Source organism: Ascaphus truei, chromosome 17 (genome assembly GCF_040206685.1).
Source record: "Ascaphus truei isolate aAscTru1 chromosome 17, aAscTru1.hap1, whole genome shotgun sequence".
Taxonomy (NCBI): domain Eukaryota; kingdom Metazoa; phylum Chordata; class Amphibia; order Anura; family Ascaphidae; genus Ascaphus; species Ascaphus truei.
This window is the reverse complement of record NC_134499.1, coordinates 28,558,085-28,581,530: the sequence shown is the minus strand read 5'-3', so window position 1 is coordinate 28,581,530 and position 23,446 is coordinate 28,558,085. Positions and strand designations below refer to the sequence as shown.

At 41.8% G+C, this 23,446-nt stretch overlaps 1 protein-coding gene across 2 annotated transcripts in view; it reads right to left on the bottom strand.

The window, feature by feature from the left end:
* Nucleotides 1–23,446, bottom strand: part of PRKAR2A (protein kinase cAMP-dependent type II regulatory subunit alpha) — a 48,633-nt gene that overhangs the window by 6,186 nt on the left and 19,001 nt on the right. The window contains exons 2-8 of one of the 2 annotated variants that reach the window (XM_075574512.1): nucleotides 22,188–22,220; nucleotides 14,127–14,179; nucleotides 13,757–13,840; nucleotides 11,794–11,900; nucleotides 11,414–11,458; nucleotides 3,345–3,498; nucleotides 808–909 (exon numbers count right to left, since the gene is read on the bottom strand). In XM_075574512.1, the coding sequence (XP_075430627.1) occupies nucleotides 808–909; nucleotides 3,345–3,498; nucleotides 11,414–11,458; nucleotides 11,794–11,900; nucleotides 13,757–13,840; nucleotides 14,127–14,179; nucleotides 22,188–22,220 (578 nt within the window). The remainder of the gene's footprint in view (nucleotides 1–807; nucleotides 910–3,344; nucleotides 3,499–11,413; nucleotides 11,459–11,793; nucleotides 11,901–13,756; nucleotides 13,841–14,126; nucleotides 14,180–22,187; nucleotides 22,221–23,446) is intronic. The other variant, XM_075574513.1, reaches the window with a different exon arrangement.

The following is a 23,446-nucleotide window of genomic DNA, read 5'->3' as shown; positions in this document are numbered from 1 at the left end:
TGACATGATGATGATGAGGGGAGGGAAAGGAGATGATGAGGATGGTGAGGTGATAATATGGGAGAATGAGATGATGAGGGGGTCAAATGAGATCATGATGATGGTGGTGAGGAGATGAGGGGGGGAATGAGATGAAGTGGGGGGAAGTGAGATATTATGATGGGGGAAATGAGATGACGGTCTTACATTTTCAATTTGAACCATTTTCATTGTTTGCGTCTGACGCAGTTGTAACCGAGTAGTCAAAGTGTTCATGTTTTGAATAAACTTGTTTAGTGTGTTTTTTACATTTTCGAATGCGCAACACAATACCTCAATTTTTATATAGTGTGGCCATTTTCACTTCTCATTCGCCACACCGGTGGCTACATTGAAAAATAGGTTGCCCACACCCGTGCTAGACAATCATACAAAGGTGCTATGTTGAGTTAGGTTGCCCACCCCTGTGCTAGACAATCATACAAAGGTGCTATGTTGAGTTTCAGGTGCGAGTAAAGTGAGAGGAAAAAAATGAAACCCCTCTAAGGCGGGGCCATGATGCCTTCGCCCGCGCGGAGGCTGGGAAGTAAGCGGGTGCTTTCCCTGTCCATGGTGGACGTCACAGAGCTGGTTCGCCCTCATTGGGCGAACCGCTCACGTGACCGGCCTGTCGCAACAAGAAATCAGTTTCAACAGATTTCTTGCGCAACGTGCGCCCCCTCACGCCGCATGGACGCGATCACTGCCTTAAGGCACCATGGCCCCAGCCTAATAAATACTGCTTTAATAACCAGTCAAATGCAAATGTATTTTATGCAAAAATCTCACCTCTAATGATTTAAGGATGGGTACAGATTCAACAAATATTTCAAACATTCTTCTCTTTTTGGCATTGTTTTTCAAAATAATTCGTCGGAAGGTTACTCGATCCTGATAAAACAAAACATTTCGTTTTAGTGTACTCTGAAGTTACATGACATACATTGCAAACTCTTACATGCGCTCATTAAATCCTTCATTGCAGGCAGAGGTCATTTACATTACAATATTTTCCTAGGCCATAAGGTACACATATTGCTTAACACTAACTTGTATGATCTTTGAGACTGTAATGAACGACACTGCTAACATATTACCATAATGGGGGGATGGGGGGGAAAAACTGTTCTTCAAATGTATTGCTTTGCCATTTACTATGCCAAGCCCAGAAACACATTGTTACTGAAAAATAGGTATTAAAATAGTTCTCTGAAATCTGCACCTACATCTTCTAATATTTAATTCCTTCTGTGTCTGAGGGAAGTAGAACTGCTGTATCTTTCTCGGAATAGTTTGCCAATTATTAAATCAACCATTGCACCTAGTTACCCTTTTTAGTCTTTTTCCATTTTTGACCTACTTCTTATACCAGGGGTAGCAAACTACAGGCTTCAAGGGCCACCAACAGGTCAGGTTTTCAGGATATCCCTGCGTCAGCACAGGTGATTGAGCCACCTGTGCTGAAGCTGGGACTGATTGAGCCATTTGTTGTGGTGAAGCAAAGATCCTGAAAATCTGACCTGTTGGTGGCCCTTGAGACAGGAGTCAGCCACCCCTGCTCTATACAAAATCGAAACAGCATGTGATGATCATTATTACTCAAGAGGCAGCACACAATTTTAAATCTGCTTACTAAAGAAAAAGGCCTGATCATTAAGAAAGAGCATACAGCTTCTTCCTACATTATCCACTAGGTGGTACTGCTTAATCATGTAAAACTACTCATTTTGTTATACGTCTGGAAGCACAATTATTAAATTGAGCCCCAAAACCTCCCAGATTTGTGTTCATTTATTTTACCAGACTATTTCAGACATCATATACCAGTGAGCATGCTTTATTGTATTCTATTTTCACAAGATGTTTCACTCATTTTTCTTGCCAAGCAACACATTTGTCTTTGGCCACTATACACCTGAAGGGAAACCTCAAAATGTTACCAATTCATTATTTTGAGGAAATGTTGGCAAGTTATCAGTAAGCTTTGCTTTTTTGGGTATCCGGTCCTTATCCTAAGCGGTCTAGGTAATTAACGTGCAATTGTCTATCCTTTCCAGGAAGTTTGGAAGAGAGGAGTAAAAAGATTTCACTTATTAAATAAATTCTGCAATGTTCCTCAAACTCGGCTGAATAAGAACTAAATGGAAGTACAAAAACATTTCTCAATATGGGACGTGGGAGACTAGCCTGGAAGAAATATGTACCGCAAACCACAAATTTACAAGCCTTTTCCACTAAATATTAGCTTATCTAAAGAAAGATGGCTCTTTGAAGGTTGTGAAATCTTTTACCAGACCAAGATAATCACATTTTTTTTTTAACACAGGACAATGTCTTCATTCTTTAATAGTATGGTCTCAACAGATCAAGCACAAAAAAAATAAAAATAAAAACATCTTCAGAAGGCTAAATTTAGAAACGTACTAAATACAGCGCTACATTACAATTTACAGCTGAACTCCATGGATTCAACCACAACACTGATCATGTGAATACAAATAAAAATGACAAATTGTACTGCACAGATGAATCAAACTGAATGTTCTCCAGGGTGATGGTGTTCACAATGGAGCAAAGAAGAAAAGATGTCCTCCGGCGCGTTGTATCAAGTATATTCGTTTTAGTCCAAAATAAACATAAGAGAAGATAGCAATGTATCAATACAGGTTAATTAACCCTTAAAGTTCATACATTTGAATTCATGCACTTACAATTTTACATAGCTTGTGTTGTAATTCTTTTCCAATCCTGAGGGTCAGAGGTTAATATAGACAGGCTAGGTCTCACATACATACATACATACATACATACATACATACAATCTCATACTTGAGACAATGCGCCGGAGGACATCTTTACTTCTTTGCTCCCATTTGGAGAGACGTGGAACTCTCTCCTGGACTGTGGCTGCTGAACCTAAATATATCTATCTATATTGGACTCATCACCTTCCTCCATTAGCACTATTAAGTTTGCTATCATTGTATATTTGTAATTAACTCATTTATATTAGGTTAGTGTTTAGCTTTAGTGTTCACAATGGAACAAGATTTAATAACGCACACAATTTAAGTAAACATTATGTTGGTTTTAATCCTGACTGGAAGGCAAGGAAATATTTGAGGTCCGGAACTATTGTTTGTTAATCCCTTGAATTAGTCCCCTACCAAAATACATACATGTCCATTAACTAAACAGGAAGTGAAAAGACCGGTTCTAAAATGAACATTTAACCCATCTGTCAGCAGTAGCAATAGACAGATGTAACACACACACACGTTTAGCAAGCTGTGTTGACTTATATTTGTGCCTATTTTGCAACTCACCAGTCCCCAAAGGGATCCTTCTGTTGTGGCAACGATGGTTGCAGCCCTAGGAGTATTATACATCAAAGCCAGTTCACCAAAACTTCCATGATTATCGTAACTGCCCACACATCGAGACTGTCCATCTCTAGATACGAAAATGTCATACAATCCCCTGGAGGAACAAAAGAATGGCATCCCATCAAAGGCTGTTAACATCACTTACTATGAATAAACGGTTTGGAAATATATTTTGTGTGAACATGTGATGTAGATAAAATTTAACCGTTTAAGCGTTTGATACTTAAGGTAGAAGAATCTTAAACAAGCAAGCTCCACGAAGGCCTCGGACATGGTGACATTCACAGCGTTGAGCAGCGCTGACGCTCATGCTCTCCTGCTGAAGCAGGAGTTTTTTTGTGTCCCTGCATGAGCGTCAGCGTGCGCGCTTGTGAGCCGGGTGGGAGGCGGGGCTAGCGCGACACGTCGCCGACGTCACGGGCTGCCATTGGCTTTTGGCGGTCACGTGACCGGCCCTGCGCTTCCTTCAGCGGGAAAACTTAAATTTGGATGTCGGCTGCAATTCCACACGCTTCCGCAAGCGCCGTCTAAAGCCGTGCTGATAGGGATAATGTTTCCCCTCAGCGCAGCTCAGCACAGTCTTTTTGACCATGGCCCTGGCCTAACATTTCTTACTTATGCTTCGCAAGGAGGGGGGGGGAGGGGGAGGGGAAATGTACCTTTCGATATTTCATTTTCTTAACATTTTCTATGGCAGCAAATAATGGGGAACTTCCAAGACTGCCCTATACAAGGGGGCATCTCTCAATTCCCAGGTCAGTTCTTTTCTGTCAAAGCCTTTTTCAAGAGAAGCACAAAACCTGTCTATAAGAAGACACAAGGGAGGAAAGTACCCTGCCATACAAGACTAAGAAAATGAAATATCGAAAAGTAAATTTCCTTATTTCTTCTACGTCCTCTATGGCAGTAAATAATGGGATGTCCTAGAGCAATGTTACGGCTGTGTCCCCGCTATCGCTGAGCGGGCGGCGCTTGCCGCTTTTACTTACATACATCTATATATGCAAGTCCCCGCTCACACAGAGCTCGTGCACGGGCACGCCCGCTCACCCACTCTTGGCGATTGGGTAAACAAAACAAAATTTTTTTACTTTCGAGCGCGCTCAACTTGCCAGCAACGCCCCCCGTGTGCGCTTCCGAAATAGCCAGGGCACCCGGCCGGCGCTCATGCTTGGAGAGCTGGTTATGTCACCGCTCTCAAGCATGAGCGCGGTCAGCGCTAGCGGGGCCGTAGCCATAGACTGTTGGGAGAGAATACAGCTTGAAACTCCCCAGCTCTACATGCCGCCATAATTGCCGTTAGAAAAACTACTTAAAAAAAAAAAAAAAAAAACGTAGCATTTTCATAGGGAGCTCGACAACAGGTTCAAAAAGTGGATAAAGCGGGCTGCTCTAGTGCCAGATTTAAATCCCACAGTGAAAATGGAACCCCGTTTGTGGGTCTAATTCTAGACACGGCTCTCAAATCTAGCGATCATAGGATTCAGGCCAATTTGTTTGTGATAGGATGCACCTAAGGCCTGGGACATGGTGCAGGGAGCGGCGCTGGGCAGCACTAACGCTCATGCACACCTGCTCACGCAGGAGATTTTTCTTGCCCCTGCATGAGCGTCAGCGAGCGCGCTTGTGTGCAGGGTGGGAGACAGGCGGGAGGCGGGGCTAGGGCGCCACGTCACGGACTGCTATTGGCTTCTGGCAGTCACGTGATTGGCCCTGCGCTTGCATGATCGGCAAAATTTAAACTTGCCTGTCTCCTGCATTTCCGCACGCCTGTGGAAGCGCCCTCTAAAGCCGCGCTGATAGGGATAATGTTTCCCCTCAGCGCACCTCAGCACGGTCTTTTTGACCATGTCCGAGGCCTAATGCAGAAACTTGGATCTTAAGAGATACCAGTTTAAAACCCTTTTGAAATCCTTGCTAAAGTCCAGTAAACTAGCGACTTCCAGCTGCAAGGATTCTACTTCCTTTAGTTTACACCACAGTATAAACATCCGCCAGATCCGATAATAGATTGTAGAAAGCACATGCTTTATGGAACGCATAAGAGCTGATATAACAATTGGAGAACTCCATTACATCCTTTCACACCCTGCCAACTTCAAAACTTGAGGATTGAGGAAGTAAACCGAGTCAATGCCGGAAATGTCAGAGAACCCTCGGCTCCTATAGTGACAAGTAAATCCGCAAACCATGTTCTTCCGGGTCAATACGGGGCTTCTAAGAGAACTCTGGCTCTTTCTTTTTTGAGATGCCTCAGTCATTCCAGTTCACCGCTGATACCATGAGGTCACCCTGTGGACCACATTTCCAAACTAATTGAACAGTTCCTGGTGTACGAAACACCTGCTGAGAAAGTAGGCAATGTAATTTCTGTCGCCTGAAAGGCACCCAACTGGAAAGTTGTCTAGGGCAACCCAGACTCTAGGAGGGTTGTTGGGTGTGGAACCCAATTTCGATTATAGGATCTTGTCTCCTGGAAAACTCATCCTGGTGGTCTGACAAAAGATGGATGGAACAGTCTCTGCTGTGGTAGAAAGTGACCTCCTCCTCCAGTCATCTTTGAGATGTGGTCTAGTGGTTCCCAAGAGAGATATGCACCTGCAAAATGTAAAGAAAACAGTCTACTTTTAGACAGGGCGCCCACAGCCCAAGGCTTACGCCATAACGCCCTTCTCACGGCTACGGTATGTGCCAATGAGCTTATCACCAGTGGAATAATATTCATTGGGCGTCAAAGTCAAAACTGAATCTTTCAAATCAAGTATTTTAATAACTTCTGTCTTGATGTTCCCCCTTTAGTCCTATTTTACAAATTGGAAATCTAAATTTTGATGGTTCTTGAAAATCGAGACCATTGCTGTTGATGGGTTCAGTGTCTCGCCAATAACTGAATATTGCTTGCGTAGGACCTCTATTCCCTGACCAATAGGATTCTTGAAAGACTATCCATCCTCTAGATAAATCGCTGCATTTTTCCACCAACTTAGTGAGGCTGTGTCCACTTATGGTGTCATTACCAAGGCACTGGTATCCTCTTCTCTGAATGGGTACATTCTGAAAAATGTCTTACCTCGTGCACGGATCTTCTATCCAGCAAAGCCCATTTTGTCCTCACAATGTCCTTCATGGAACGGTGAACAGAAATTTTTTTACTTGTCTTCTTAAATACATGATCCAGGACTCCCTGTTCCTTCCCTGGTATCCACACTAATATTGTCCTCTTTTATTTTATTTTTAACATTTTTATTGACATTTTCAAATAGGTAGGAAGGGGAGGGATACACAAAAAAAATGGAAAGGGTGCTGGGGAGGAGGGAAACAACCATTTTATATCAAAATTCTTACAGGCAACAACAATTACATTACATGTCAAAAACATTGTATAAAAAGAAAAACCTGTTTTTCAATCCAATTCAACATCCCAGGGGTCCCAGACCCGGTCATACTTTCTTTTAGTATGATTTAGAAATGAAGTGAGTTTATCTATTTGTTGGACTTCATTTACCCTTCTAATCTCTCTTCTGGAGGGCGGGAGTGTCTTTCCACGCTGCAACGCATCTAGCCTCCGTTACAATATGCAAGATCAATTTAAGTGTATGACGATTCACATTCTCCATAGGTTTGGCTAGAATAATTAAAGTTGGGTCTAGCAGGATCTTAATATCCGTAACATCTTTTATTCATTTCAAAACTGTCTTCCAGTATGTCTGAATTACGGGTATATGGTATATACTCCGTAAACTACTTTGCTTTATCTTTTATAAAGGTAAGGAGCGATGTGTTGGAGGCCAGCAGCAGGATGTTCAATACGTCTCTAGTGATTCCGCATCATTGATCTCGATTTATGGCGGCTTTTTGGGCTACGCTACTGTGAAGTGAAGCGGTTTGAGATCTTGCGACACCTGGTTCGACCACGTTTTCTTTGGAGCATTTCGGTCCCCTTTCCAGCCTATGGGTCGTGTGGTGTTGAGGCACTGGTATGGTTGTCTGGTGATGTCCATACGGCAGCTGTGGCCAAACCACCTAAGTCTTTGTCGCTTAATGTACTGGTGGATTGGTTTTGACAGGCTAACTGTACATCTTAAGTTTTCCATCGGTCTCGTAAAGTAATATGGAGTATGTTACGTAGACATCTTAGTTGGAATCGTTCAAGTAGGTTCATATCGCTTTTGATTAGTGTCTGGATTACTGGACAATACCACCAGATCTCTGTCCACATTTCATCCAGCATCCATCAGAGGCCTCCGGGAACATCTGCTTTAGTCTTTTGGGGTGTGATACCAACGTAACACAAGTCTTCAAATCTTGTGTATCTAGGGAACTCCTCATAGAAACCCGGCCGGACCTGCATATATTTAAAAAACTCAATTTGGGGTAGGCCATACTTTCTCATTAATTCCTCAAACGACATTAGCTTGTCTTTTTCTAACAAATTTCCCACTTCCAGAATCCCTCTGTCTCCAAATTACAAACCCCTGTCCCTGAGAACCCATGGGTAACCCTTGATTATCAAACAGAGGCGTAAACCTAGATGGTATTGATATAACCTTATACTTCTTTTTTGCCCGCCTTATCCTATCAAACACCTTCTCCGCATCAAGACTCAACAGCTTTTGGTTTAGACTTCTGTATCTGGTCGATAACATTAATCATTTTTCTTTTGTTGTCCGAAGCCTGACGTTCGCTCACAAAACCCACATGATCATAATGAATTAATCTAGGAAGTATTGGATTCAACCCATCAGCTAAGATTTTAACGAAATTTTCAAATCCGTATTAAGCAATGAAATTAATCTATAGCTACCACAACAGAACGTATCCTTTCCCGCTTTTGGTATCACCACTATAGTGGCCTTTGTCATCTATTGGGGGGGGGGGGGGAGGGATTTGTTTTCCGCTAAGAAAACCATTAAATAAGTAACAGACAAGGCCCTAAAATACGTATAACATTTTTATAGTACAAATTTGAAAAACCATCTGGTCTCGGGGCCTTCGATGGCTTCAATGAGCCGACCGCCCTCCCAAGCTCTAATTGAGTTATCTTTGCATTTAAAATGTTGGTCATCCTCTGTCAATTTTGGGAGATTACAATCTCGACTAATAATCTTCAATCTGAGTCAGACCAGGGATTTTAGTATTTGAGATTGAGTTTTATCTAGGTCGTAGAGTTCCGTATAAAATTTACCAAATTCCTCAGCAATCTGAGGGATTATATGTAACTTCTTCCGCTTTTATCTTAATAGCAGGAACTGATGCCCTAGACCTGATCCCTCTAAGCTTATTTGCCAATATATTGTCTGCCTCATCTCCCTTATCATACAGTATAGTATGTTTGTTTAGTCCACTTTTTTTGTTCTTTCCAACGTTACAATTTTGTCCGTTAAATATTTTTGCTTTTCAATTTTCATTCTCTTTCTATAAAATGCTATTGAAATAAACTGTCCTCTAATCGTGACTTTATGTGCCTCCCATAATATTGCTGTCACTTAGACAGATCCATTATTCATCCCAATTTTGCAGTCAGTCCATAAATGGCCTGGCGGGCATATGGCCCTACTGGGCACAATTTAACGGCAGGCATACAGGGCTCCCTTCCATCCCATACACCCCGCCCCCATTCACTCAACCTCCTATGGCACCTTAATTATAGATTGCACAATATATGCCTTTAAAAAGTAGGTTAATTCCTGCCAATTTTAAAACCCCTAAACATATACAGCTTGTCGTATAATATAGCACAGTTGGAGAGAAGGAAAGGTAAAAAACCTGGGAATCAATATGCATCACACTTAATATTTCTCATTTTAAACATTCAATAATTTAAGATTAATTTCACAAGCAGGGGCTGCAATTGTCCTTTAGTAGAAATGCCATGTCCTTTATATCTGTAGCTTGAGTATCAGTGTGGCAAGCAACCCCTCAAACCATCTCTTTGGAGTCTTTGGGCCAGGGCCCACTCACCCACCGCCTGGCCTCTCAGTCCGTACGTTACCCAGCTCTGTGCAAATATCGATTTTTAAAGATACCACGAGGTGGCTTATCCCCTCCACAGAGATAGTCTGTCACCGAATCAGAAGGAAGGTGACCCCGAATCAGAGACAGAGCCATAAAATGGAACATAAAAGATATAAGGGAGAGAAAAAAAAACCCAGAGAAAACAGAGGCAAAAGAGAACAAAAGCTGTGGATCCAACGCCAAATCGACGGCCAGCGAAACCACCGCAGGCTCATACTGAAACTTCCAAAGCTTTGGGTGGACAACAAAAAGGGGCTCAGCAGAGCTCTATCAAGAACATAGCAGGTCCTAGCTCTGACCTCGTCGGGCTATCGCCCACTCTGCAGATCGCTCATCCTCAAATTAGCAATCTTGAGATCTTTGCTGGTGACCCGAGCTATCCTTTGAATCCTGTCCTAACGCTAAAAGAAAAGATGCAGATTCCTCTGGATAGCGAATCGAAACCCGTTTGCCTTCGTTGTTAACTATTAGACGGAATGGGAAGTCCCATCGATAGCCAATCCCTTTTCCTGGAGTATCGCTGTTACCGGTCGCAGCCCTCTTCACCTTTCTATAGTAAATCTGGACAGGTCCTGGAAAATCTGAATAGGGGTGTTTTCTAAATCGATTGATCCTTTATTTCTGCAGCCCTTTATAAGCCTATCCTTAGTTGCGTATTGATGAAGCCTCAATACCACATCTCTACTTCTGGGATCATCAAATCTCGGACCCAACGCTCCATGAGCTCTGTCTATTAGCATTTCACCGTCTTGTAGTTGGGGGACAATTGACAAGAGGAGTCTCTTAAGATATGGCTGCAGGGCTTCTGCGGACACCGTCTCCGGGATATGGCGAATTTGTAAATTCTGCCTCCGCTCCCTATTCTCAAAATCATCCATACTGTCTCATGGCTCGGACCTCTTCATTGAGACGCAGGACCTAGTCATCCTTATTTACCTGATTTTGTAAGGTAACCATCTTGTTTTCCAGCTCTGTGGTTCTTTTAGACAGTGAAAAAACTTCTGCTAAACTAACACTGCTTTATCCAGTGATACCTGGAACCCAGCTTGCAGTTACCTTCAGATCATGCTCAGGGGAGTGCATTATCTCTCCCTGCTGTGCCATTCACCTATTCCTCTGAAACTTTCTGCCCCCAGCCATGTCCCTCTGCAAGCTCTTTGTCTCTCTCTCTCCCTCCTGTGTTGATTCCATCAGCGCCATCTTTCTTTTTCTCCACCGACATGGAGGGTCCCCGGCCGAAACGTGAAATCTGGGTCCTTGGCTTTCCATTTTTTCTTCAGGGTCATCTGATGTTCCCCCGCCTGCCACCGTGGTTTTTGGCTCCATACGAGGTGCTGATCGGCGGCTCTATTGAAATATAGCAGGCAGGATGCACGGAGATTCACTAGCACACGTACATGCTCCCTGACATCGCACGTGCCCTGTCCTCATTCTTAATGAGCTTATCTATGACATCAATCCTAAAGGATTGTCCTCAGTATGACTGAGCCACTAATTGAGCCAGCGGTGCTGAAGTAGGGATATCCTGAAAACCTGGCCTGTTTGCGGCCCTCGAGGACTGGCGTTGTGCAGGCCTGCCCTAGAGCCTTACCCAGTCGCAACACAAATAAAAAATAAATTGTAGTCCACAGCACATCTTCGACTAATTTCACACATCCTTGTAGAACCAAATGAGTTAAATATTCAATTTGTGCAGACCTAAACATTCAAGGAATAATCCACGCAACACAATTAATTTCTTCTCCAGTCTGCCATCACTCATGGTCAGGTTATTCAACCTGACTGTCCGGCTGCAATAAACTGCAAAGCAGTATTACACTTTCTTCCAGCAGAGGTGCTGGCCACAGCTGGGTAATTAATGCAGCGGTGTTTTAATAAAACTCAGAATATTAATAGGGGAATTAAGCATAAATAAAAAAAACAATGATTTTCTATGTGACACATTTAAGTATTTTTTTCTGAACAAAGCAAATTACTACATCTTTTTTTCTTACCTAGTGAAATAAAATGAGAATACTGTTTCATAGGAAAGACAAGTCCTAGATAAAAGAAGGAAGCTATAAAATATGGGGTATGGGGTAGGAGAAACGACATTAGAATGTTACACCCAAATGTTATTAACAGAGTAAAAACCTTCTAAAGCAGGGGTGGCCAACTCCAGTCCAAGAGCAACCAACAGGTCAGGTTGTAGAATATCCCTGCTTCAGCACAGGTGGTTCAATAAGTGGCTCAGTCAAAGACTGCACCATCTGTGCTGAAGCAGGGATATCCTGAAACCCTGATTTGTTGGTAGCTCTTGGATTGGAGTTGGCCACTCCTGCTCTCAAGTATAAGAATCATGTCCAGATAAAAGGATAAAATGTGTAATCTTTACCGTTCAACGACATAGAAATTATCACCATCATCACCCTGGTCAATGACGTGTTCCTGAAGTTTGACTTTCCTCTCAAACATTGCATCAAGAACCTGAGAGAGTTGCTCCTAAAGTTAAAAACAAAATACAAACGCATTAACTAGAGAAAGAGAGAAAAAAAAAAGAAGAAGTTGGTTTTAGTTTGCATAAATAATAACATCTGTTTTGAAACCCATAATACGGGACTACTGTAATAACAATTACCTCAAAACAACCTAAATGTTCACACAACTGACACCAGTACAGAATGTATTTGGCAGCAGTACAGTACAAATAAAATATAACATTCAGTGTGCTATGCCAAGGTTACATCTGGTTAATAATGCTGCAGGCATCTTAAAGCAGCAAAACTACTTTCTGATTTCTCTCTCTTTTTGGTATATGTAAAGCATGTGGCAATGTAGAATTATACATTGTTACCGAAGATTGCAATCATTTGGTGCTCCTGTTATAAATCTGTCAAAATTCTGATTGTATGACTAGCAAAATGGCTGCTTCAGTGTAACTCTGCTCTACAATTAATCCATATGTTACTAAAGAAACGTTTTCTATTGTTGCAGTTTGCAGCTCAAACTACTGGAAACATTTGCAACAAATTATCCCAAACAGCAAAGAGCTGCAAAAATCTTGCACTTCTTGGGAGGTGGGCTAAAGGAGCAATGCATGCAATATCCGACATGTGTTTTTATTTTTGTTTTTTAATAAATCAGTTCAGCAGAATTAAATATGCTTTTTTTTTTTTAAATCGACATTTAGTCCTTTTTAATTCATTTTAATATATGATAATCCTTTGATTTATATAGTAGGTGTTAGTCCGTCTCCCCAGCAGTGCAAGATCTTTGCAACAGTTTCCTGTTGGTGATCATTTGCTGCCAAGATCCCAGCAGTTTGAGCTGCAAACTGTAATAGATAATGTTACCTTCGTAATTTACGAATACATTGTAGCTGCGGAGTGACACTGACTGACTGAAATTGAAAGGCAGCCATTTAGTGAACCCTTTGAGGCAGGATCTTTGCTGATCGATTACAGGAGAACGAATATATCGTCGCTTAGGCAATTCATTTTCAATAAAGGTAATCAAATGCTGCATATATTAAAAAACAATATATATATTGTTTGTGTTTGTTTTTAGTGCCGCTTGGATTGCCTCTTAAAAACCTGCTACAGAAATCAAAGGATGCTTTAAAAGTTGTTTAAAAATGGCATCAAGAGTGGAACAAAAACACAAGTCAATATTATCTAATATTACCGAACTATTTAATAAAATAAATAAAAACATTAGATTTTACATGTTTTGCTGCTTTAAAGTAGTAAACTACACACATTTGTTGCAATTTTCCAACAAGATCCTCCACAGCTGAAACCCTTGGTACACCCATTCACCCAATTGGAAGCCACACCACCATTCAATGCAGCGTTGTATTAGTTATAGCTATGGGGTGGCCAACTCCAGCCCTCAAGGGCCACCAACAGGCCGGGTATTCGGGACATCCCTGCTTCAGCACAGGTGGCTCAGTCAATGAGGACTGGGAGTTGGCCACCCATGTATTAGCCCACGGTTTGATGGTGATTGTTTCCGCCGAGCTGGGAGGAGAACACTGGCACCTCCCACTGCCTCTGGTTTCTTTCGCTACCAGCAGACAACCAATGTAAAACTTCATTGCATACAGCATTAAAAAAAAAAAAACATCAATTTGATCTCCCTGCCCTTTAAGAGCAGTAAACAATTTAATTGGTGAGACAATTCTTGATGTAAAAATTAAATGGTCTCTTACGCAATGTTATAGTCTTACTAGAAAAATATACAGTTGTAAATGTATTAACCCCTGCAGTACAGGTATCTGCAGCAATATATAGATTGATAGGAAACACCTGAACCCTTCATTTGCAGCGAATATGATTAGAAAGCAGTTAACCGTTTACCTGGTCTAGGTTTTTGAAGATGAGGATATCTTTGCAGGCCTCCTGTAACCTGCATCTCTGCTCATCTGTTTTGGGGTACACCACCTATAGAAGACATTTTTGCTCAATATGATCTCAAATTTTCACTGGCAAAATACATAAGTACAGTAAGAAAATTAATTGTCACTGGTCAAGATCCCATCATAATGCAGTTTTCAACACAAAATGTTCATTGCATTATTGCTATTAGTTCTTTCCAGATCATCAAGAGACTAATAATATATTTTTTTTATTTCCATTAAAATATACGCTACAAAATTAAAACAAACCTCCAGATAGTTCTAACAGATTACGCAAGAAAGACATTCAATCAGAAAAGGGTTTAATTTACCCTGGGTTCAATGTCTTCCTCCTCTTCATCTGGATTAAAGGCTTCAGCGCAAACTAAAAAAACAAAAAAACATGAAAATCAGGTTACACAAGTAAAAAATCATTGATGGAAGATAATTAAAAAAAAAATGCATGTTCTATACAACCTTAAATCCCACATGGAAAAGGGGAGAAGTCAAAAAAAAAAAAAAAAAGAAGAAAAGCAAAAAAGTATAAAGAGGATGACCAACTACAACATCAGGATATTTTTTGCGATCTTGTGAGAATTATTTATTTTATTGGGTGGATGCAAAATTAAGAAATAACAGGGGACATTAAACAGGTGAAAAAAAGTAAAGGTGAAGCCCGGAGCTGGTGTCCAGGCTCAGTGTTACTGTATGTAAACATGTTAATGTTGAGCAACAGGGGTTTGCCTATGCATTCATGTGTATAAATGTGTGAAAGCAGTAATAACGCTCAGTTCAGAAGGTTGTGGACGCGCAGGAGTAACTCTGAATTTGATCTAAGACAGTTCTAATCACTGGGCTGTATTAGGCATTGTATGCTTGGGGAGTGGGAGTCCATTGTATGGCCATGTAATGATGTGTTATTACTGTTAATGTCTTTCTGTGCCCACTGTTGGGGAACCAAGGAGAGGTTGGAAGCCTGCTGGGAGCGCCCACAGAACGAAGCTGGAGCTTTGTCCCGATCTGACAGCATGGCACCAATCTCAGGCTTCATCCCGGTGGCTGCGGCTGGGCGACCGCCTTTGCCAAAGGGCATGAATTTTGTCTTTGGTGCGGCGGCCGTCACGGCGGCGGTTCAGCCAATGAGGGCGAACCAGCCGCATGCTGTCATGGCCACGCCCCCCAGTCGCGAGTGATCTGAAGTCCATCAGATCGCTCGGCTGGAGGAGGAGAGCGCCGGGAGGCGCTCAGTCACACGCACTGGGGCCTTAGCCGGGTGTCTGAAGCCTTTAACCAGCTTGATGCAGTGGAGAAGGGGCCTCGTAGGCCCTCCATGGATTGGCCTGTTTCCCCTGGGCTGTTTTTCAGCTGTAGCCACACTCTCTCCAGTTAGTTTAAGCTTGCCACCTCACCCCTGATTAGTGGGGCTTTTAAAAAGGGATACGTGTGTTTGAGCCTTCCACTCCTAAACATCTTAGGTCACTATGATTAAATTGTTAAATTTATGCCTTTTCGAGATTGAGCCCATAGGGCAAATATCATGTTTTAGGTATGTCTCCATTATGCATTTATTTATAAAATGTTTTACAAGGGAGAAATACATTGAAAGTTAACTCTCGTTTTGAAGTGTATGTCCTGTGCATAGTTAAGATAACAATACATGGTTACATTAAATGTAATGGGGACCAGCCGGCCAGCGATGGAAGCTGGGCCCGGCCAGAGGTGTGTGTGTCGGGGGGGGATGTGTGTGTGTGTGTGTCAGGGGGGAATGTGTGTGTGTGTGTGTGTGTGTCAGGGGGGAATGTGTGTGTGTGTGTCAGGGGGGAATGTGTGTGTGTGTGTCAGGGGGGAATGTGTGTGTGTGTGTCGGGGGGGAATGTGTGTGTGTGTGTCGGGGGGAATGTGTGTGTGTGTGTCGGGGGGGAATGTGTGTGTGTGTGTCGGGGGGAATGTGTGTGTGTGTGTCGGGGGAATGTGTGTGTGTGTGTGTGTCGGGGGAATGCGTGTGTGTGTGTGTGTCGGGGGAATGCGTGTGTGTGTGTGTGTCGGGGGAATGTGTGTGTGTGTGTGTGTGTGTCGGGGGAATGTGTGTGTGTGTGTGTGTGTCGGGGGAATGTGTGTGTGTGTGTGTGTCGGGGGAATGTGTGTGTGTGTGTGTCGGGGGAATGTGTGTGTGTGTGTGTCGGGGGAATGTGTGTGTGTGTGTGTGTGTCGGGGGAATGTCTGTGTGTGTGTCGGGGGAATGTGTGTGTGTGTGTGTGTCGTGTGTGTCGTGTGTGTGTGTGTGTGGTATTTTCAATATATGTTTTAGTATCTCGGGATAACTTTATCAGAAGTAGCTCTCATTACAAAAAAGGTAGGAGACCCCTGCAGTAGATGGGCAACGAGAGCTGAAGGATGCGCGCGTAGTCTATGTACATTACCAAATGCCAATGCGGTTTCTGCACTTATTCAAAAGTGTAGCTTCATTGCTAAAAAAAGCGTGTCTGCTTCCACTGATAACTACTTCTCAACCACAAACACACAGAAGATAAAAAGAATTTTAAGTTGTGCCAAGAATAAGTATAACCCTTTATCGATGGAAGTAGTGGCATGGTACACTCCAAACAACTAATTCCTTGTTACATTGCGCTACTTTAAAAAAAAAAAAAAAAAAAATTTTTTAAAGGCTTCAAATTAACAGAATCTTAGGTAATGAATACACACCAAAAAAACTGATCTGTATATTGCAACATACACTGTTTAAACCTTCCATATCTTTTCTAGTAGAAGGCTGATGCTCCGTATCAGTCTGCTTTGAAGGCCTCCTCTCGACGTGGTGAGCTTTCTAAAAACCGAGGTCGTCGCTGTAAAACGTACATTACTTCACTTTTCTGCAATTTACTCAGCTTTTGTGGCAGGTGGTACTTTAGGGGGAGAAATGGCCTTGCACCTGGGAGTGGAGTGCACCAATTAACCAAGTATATAGGGAGAAGGAGTGGCTCTGTGAGTAAAGACACTGGCATGGAGTTTGGAGCACCGAGTTCAATTCCCGGTGTTGGCTCCTTGTGACAAGTCACTATCTCCCTGTGCCTTAGGCACCAAAACATAGATTGTAAGATCCACAGGGCAGGGACTGTGCCTGCAAAATGCCTCTAAAGAGCTACGTAAAACTAGCAGCGCTATACAAGAACATTGTGTAAAAAAAAAAAAAAAAAAGTATTAAATCACTTGTTGCTGCATCAATTCAAAGCCCATTGCGAGTGCCACAAGAGCCTTTTATTTCTTGTGAGCTATTAAAGCATTGGTAGCAAACATTAAGAGAACATTTACTCTTCAGCTGAGTTTACGGTGGCGACGTTGCTGCATGTGCGCACACGTCTGGTACTCTTCAATGTTTGGCTACTGCAGTTAGACAAGTGCCTGCTGCTCATGGTGGCGATGTAGCGCGTCGACGCTGCTGAATTTTGGTCAGACAACTAAATTTGTATTTTCCGGCTGCAGTCGCGTGACGTCAGCTGGTACAGCCAGTGAGGGCGAACCAGCTTGGTGAGGCCCTCGCCACGCCGCCAGCACTATGAGCAGGGATCGCTTCTGCTCCAACCGCGCGGCAAGTTAAGAGCTTGCACTCCCGCAAGCAAGCGGTGTGTATGAGCTTAGCCTTAGGGTGTGGGACATGCCAGCTGGGTAAGCAACCATGCAAAATCTTTCGCTGCATCTAAATTTTCAATTATTATTATTTTACTTATTTAATGTCCTTTATTCATGCCTGTTTAAACAAAAAGTCACGTTTTAGTTCAGTGTTGTCTGGCTTTTCAGATTTATGCACAACTTTCAGGGACAAAATTCAATTTAACGGTTGCTTCTCACACAAGTGGGGGGAAAAAAAGTGAGGGACTGAGGGAGGAATGTACGCTGCACTGTGACGGTATATGGGGGACTTCTGAGTGTCCCAAGATATTCAGATTCTCACAACAATTCCCTGGTACAAGCTATATATCTTTATTTATACAGCACCATACATGTACATAGCGTTTAACAGCTGTAACATACGTGGCATAATAGGAAAGGGAGCTTCATACTGTCCATCATAATCGACATTATTAAGAAGGAGACACTGTCCCCAAAGAGCTTATAATCTAAGTTGTACCCAAATAAAGCAGATCACAATTTGTCATATTTGTTTGGGAGAAATATTGTTACTTATTTCCATAAATTTTAGTCTGTTTATGTCTTTTTTTGTATGCGTCTATGCTCCATCACACTCCACGATTTAAATTTTAAGAGACATCTTAAACCTTAAATGCCTTCAGGACTCAAACATCGTAAGTTTGAGTCCTGAAGGCATTTCTACAGTGCCCCACCCTTTAAACCAGGTTAGCAAGTTTCTACATTTTGAAAACGCCAATTATTCCTCTACGAATAAAATGCTGCCTCTGCGTTGTATATTCAATGAATAAACTTCAGAAGACTTTGAGGACTAATAATTTGCCTGACGGGGGTCTGGCGGCACGCAGGTACTAGTGGACGTCAGAGATTGGCAACCATGTGATCGCTTCAGTAGAGCTCACCTAGCCAGGACTAGCAACCAACGACAAATAGAAATGGAGGGGGCTCCACTTACGTATCAAATCTGGCCTACTGCTTGATCCGAGGGGCCAGCCCAATCATTCCTTCCGAGGGGCCAGCCCAATCATTCCTTTTAAAAAAAGAAAAAAAAGAAAAATACTTTTTTCTACAATGTACAGTACTTCAATAGGGGCTCAGGTGTCCCAGGGCCATACCAGGAACATCCAAAGAGCAACACAAAAGGTTCCAGTAGACTGTCCTATAAAAGGGAATCAATTAAGAGCCACCTTTGCAGTATCAATTACACACGCTGGTAGCAAGTGTGTGTACAAAAATAAATTAAAAAGTTGACAAGCACTAATCACCCTGGGTTATTTGCAGGTTTACATTGCCAGTGATAATTTAATAGAAGTGTACAGAGCGCTGTACAGGCAGTCCTCGGTTATCCGACACAATGCGTTACTCAAAATGGCGTTGGATAGCGAAACGCTGTAAAGCGAAACACGTTTTCCCATAGGAACACTGTTTAAATGAAAGGTTCCGTTCCTGAAGGCATTTTTAATGCTAAAATACACAAAATATTTTACGTAGACAATAAGATATGCAGCATACACAAATTATATAGTGCATATACTGTATTGTACATATATAATATTAGATAATATATAATATAAAAAATATAATATATTATATAGTATAATATAGTATAATATATATATAATTATATACACAAACAACTTTGCAAAGAGTCGTAAGAGCGTTGGATAAGCCGTTTTGGCGTTGTAAAAATGAACATAGGTATTCATTGCATAGCGTTGGATAAGCCATTCGTTGTAAAGCGAAGCGTTGTAAAATGAGGACTGCCTGTACATAGAATAGTGTGGGCACGATTAATCCGTGCCTTGTAGAGGTTACAATCTAATTGTAATTGTACTGCTTTAGGCACAGGGAGATTGTGTCATTTGCCCAAGGTCACAAGAGCAGACATTGGGATTCGACCCGGATTCATCCACAAAAGGTATCGACAATATCAGTGAACTACTTGCGCCTGCCTAGAAGACATGTTTCAGGGTGTGTGTGAATGCAAATATTTTAATACAAAATCAGGTTTCACACATGCAGTCCTACTCCAGATTCAAAATTGGTGAATTCTCTTCCCCCTTTAAACATGACTGACTAGATTAGCACCAAACCAAAGCAGGACACACTTTAGTGATTTCATTATACTAATTACCATATTATACAGGTAGACTGAATGCAGATCAAAAGGTGCCATCTGTTTACAGTTACACAAGAGAACAGGGTACACATTATATACAAGACATTGCATGAACAGTTAAAGATAATATATATTAAGGCGTATGTGACAGTTACAGACCAGATTAAAATGTGAGACAGCTTTAGTTTTGAAAGAACTTAGACTGGTGGCGGCTGTGAGTCTCCGGTAGATTGACCCAGTTTTGGGGTGCAAGGTGAGAGGAGGAGCGGCAGGATACTTTGTGAACCTTCAGAAAATGAACAGCCTTTTGGAGTCAGATCTCAGATAACTTAATGAAAGAAGGGTACTGTAGTACAGGGGCCCCTGTCAGCTCTCTATCCCGCCACCCCCCCGGCTCTGAGATCGCGGCGTCATGACAGTGCGTTGGGATGGCAACGCGTTGCCATTTGACCCCGCTGCATCATGGCGACGCATCGCCGAAGAGGCAGCTCAGACCAGGTAAGAGATTTACAGAGGCTTCGCGCCTCCCCAGGCTTTTAATTTAAATGCCTGGGGGAAGAGCATGGGCCCTCGGTAACCACTGAGCCCCCCCCAGAAAATCTTGAGCCCCTACTGGGGGGTGCACCCCCACTTTGCACACCGCTGCTGTAGTAAACCACGGTACTAAGTAAGCCTTACTGCAACAGCCCTGACATTTTTCTGGTGTCATAATTCGACAGGCTTGATAAAAATGAATAAAAAGATGTAATGAGTGCTACTGTACCACATTTTAAGTGGGTTGTTATCCTGAATTTTTCCAAACTGGCCATTTAGAAGAAAAAAAAATGAAAATGCCAAGATGTTATATTGTGCCCACACATGGGCAAAGTGTTCTGTATCAAACATGTAATTAGCAAAGGAAACAGCTTCCAAAGAAAAAACAATTCTGCAGTAGTTGAACAAACAGGATTAATATTTCCAACTGTACCATTTTTCAACATAAGGAAACAGTTGATTTTGGGTAACCAACCCAAACAGTAAAACATTTTGGCAGATCATCACACTAAATGCCCGTGTGTCAAAAGAAAGCTGACATTGCTGTAAGGTAGAAAATTACCATGCAAGCTTCAGTAAATTTGTAATTCTGCATGGCCAGAAACGATTTAACAAAAAAAAAAAAAAAAAAGTGAACAGAAAGCTTAAGTGAAATTCCTCAGTGTGTGTGTGAGGGGGTGTGTTGCAGGAAGTCTTGCATGCATCCAAAAACACTTTCCAGTTCTGGAACAGACTGCATAATTATAAATTACCAACATATGACAATATCCACAAACAAGAATCAAAATAAACATTTCAATTTAAGCTGAAATTCACAGTGGTGTAATACAACTGTTGCTAGTATCGACAAGTCACAGCTTACGCACAGTTATAAATATTGTATGCTTAATTTCGTCTGCATTTTTATGTGGGGCATAGTTACCAAATTCAGATATTAAAACAGTCGGAAGACAGTATACATTTGCTACCCTTCCTACAGTCAAAGGAAAATGCTACCCTTCCTACAGTCAAAGGAAAAGACAAGTGTCCATCTTGCACAAGGTTCTGGAAGATGTTGGGCTGACATTCAAAAGGAACAAAGCCAGCGACAAATTCAAAAGGTATGGGAAAGATTGCTTTCAAGGGTGCACTCCACTATGCAATTCCAGTATATGTTGCTATTAAAAAGGCGTTCCTCTTCCCATTTTTTTTTCTATTTTAATAAATGCAGCAGTTCGATACCTTTAAGGCAATGTAATTATCCAAGCTGCCAATCGATCCGTTCCAATCAGCAAAGATCCTGCTTCCCCAATATGGATGCCTATTTCAAAAGGGGTCGTGCTGTGCTTTTCTAAATGGTTGCTATAGCAACACAAAGCTTAATACACGAAAACTCGCTGAAAGTAACTTTTTTTGTATTTAAAAAGGTACTGTAGTAAGGTTTATCTAATACTACACAACTGATAAATGTAAATAAAAGAAAGACAGCAACTAGAGCACGGTAGTGCAGTAATCAAGAACAAGTTATAAAGGGTCTTCGAAAAATCTGATAACCAGAAGCTAATCTCCCTCTGAAGGAAAGAGAAAATGAAATGTAATAATGCCGACATGTTCTTATCAAAAAGCCTTGTTGGAATGGAAGGTCACTCCAGCTGTTCGAGCTATAGAACAAATGGACTTATTTAACGTTTAGTCTTGAAAACATAAGCCAGTTTATCTTTTGCAAAGTCAAAATAAAACTTGAACAGACATCCTTTACTTGCTCTGCTCCATTATGGCGCAGTTGCCATTGGACCCTGTATTTTTAATCTAAGGGCAAACCCAGGTTCCATAGATACTCAAGAGGGAAGATAACAGGTTACGTCCTTGAAATGCTCGTGTCGTGGCTGATAAGAAATCGTCCTGCAGGCCGCAGTAACGTGGGAGATTTAGACGCCATATTTTTCTGAAATCTAAGTCTACTGGAGAATTTCACCATTAAAAGGAATGATATTGAAGAGACGAAAGTAAAAGCAATTTAAGAAAACTTCCTCCGAAATGTACATTCCGTATACACAATTCCATGTGAAACTAAATGTAAAATTGGTGACATTTAGGCTGGTTATTAAACACTTACCTGATACTCGTCGGTTATATCTGCTAACTGGTGCTGCAAAAAAACAAAAACACAAGTTGAAATTAAAATCAATTCAAGTTGTAGTACATGTGTAAAAAAAATATTCTAATGTTATACAACATGTACACTTTAGATCTCGTACAACAGACCTTCTTAATATTTCTGATAAATAAAACTACAATGTTTTTTCTTCAAGTTTTTATTTTAATTTTAGAAATTAAAATTAATACCAAAACATTTGCTGGGGAGTTGTAATTGTACTGAATTGGAAACCGCAACAAAATATATCTTGTTTTATATAAAAAGACTAAACAGGAGAGGGTGTTAACATTTTTATTTTACAAACACGAACAGATGAAAAATATCAGCATTCATGGTCTTACATTCTTTTACCCCCCACCCCAAGACACGGGCAATTATTAGCTATGTAACTACAGGAAGAACATTTGTTCCTCTTGACATTTAGATAATAGAGCTACAAAACTACCCATATATAGCTTGGTGGCAGTCATGCATTGTGCAATATTTATTTTAAACATGGTTATCATGAGACTGATCGACAAAAGCAAACCCAAATTTTGGGGGGAGGGGGATTTTATTTATTGTGACCTTTACAACATTTATATCTAAAGGATCTCCCTCTTGAAGACATTTTTGAAAAACTTGGTTTGGTTCTTAATGCCATCTTGGAAGATAATCATGTCACTGATGAACAAAATATAAAGTAGAGTTAGAGATGATAGTCCGTCAAGAGAGTATCATTTTAAAAATGTTCCAGGAGACAGTCCCCATGGCTACTGGTAAAACCGCATTGAGAGCTCAGAGCTTCAGTTTTGTGTTCGGAGATGTGCACTAACCCTGCGCAAAGTGGGGGGCGCGGGGTTTACAGAGGCCCAGCGCGCACTTCCCGAATACATTTAAATTAATGCCGGAGGAGCAGCAGGGCCTCTGTAAACCTGACTTACCTTGATTCAGACGCTACGCCATGGCAACGCATTGTCAAATGACGCCAAGGGGTCATGTGATGTCACATTGCCATGACAACGTGACGTCATGATGCCAGGACGTCTGAAACAAGGTATGGGGGTTGGAGGGGGAGGCGTGAGGAGAGGGGGAAAGCCGGGGGGGGAGAGGGGGAAAGCCGGGGGGGGAGAGGGGGCCGAGGAGAGGGGGAAAGCCAGCAGAGGGGGGCGCAGGAGGGGAAAAAAATAAAAAAAAATTAAAAAAAAGCACCCCCCTGCACCAACCTATTTTTAATT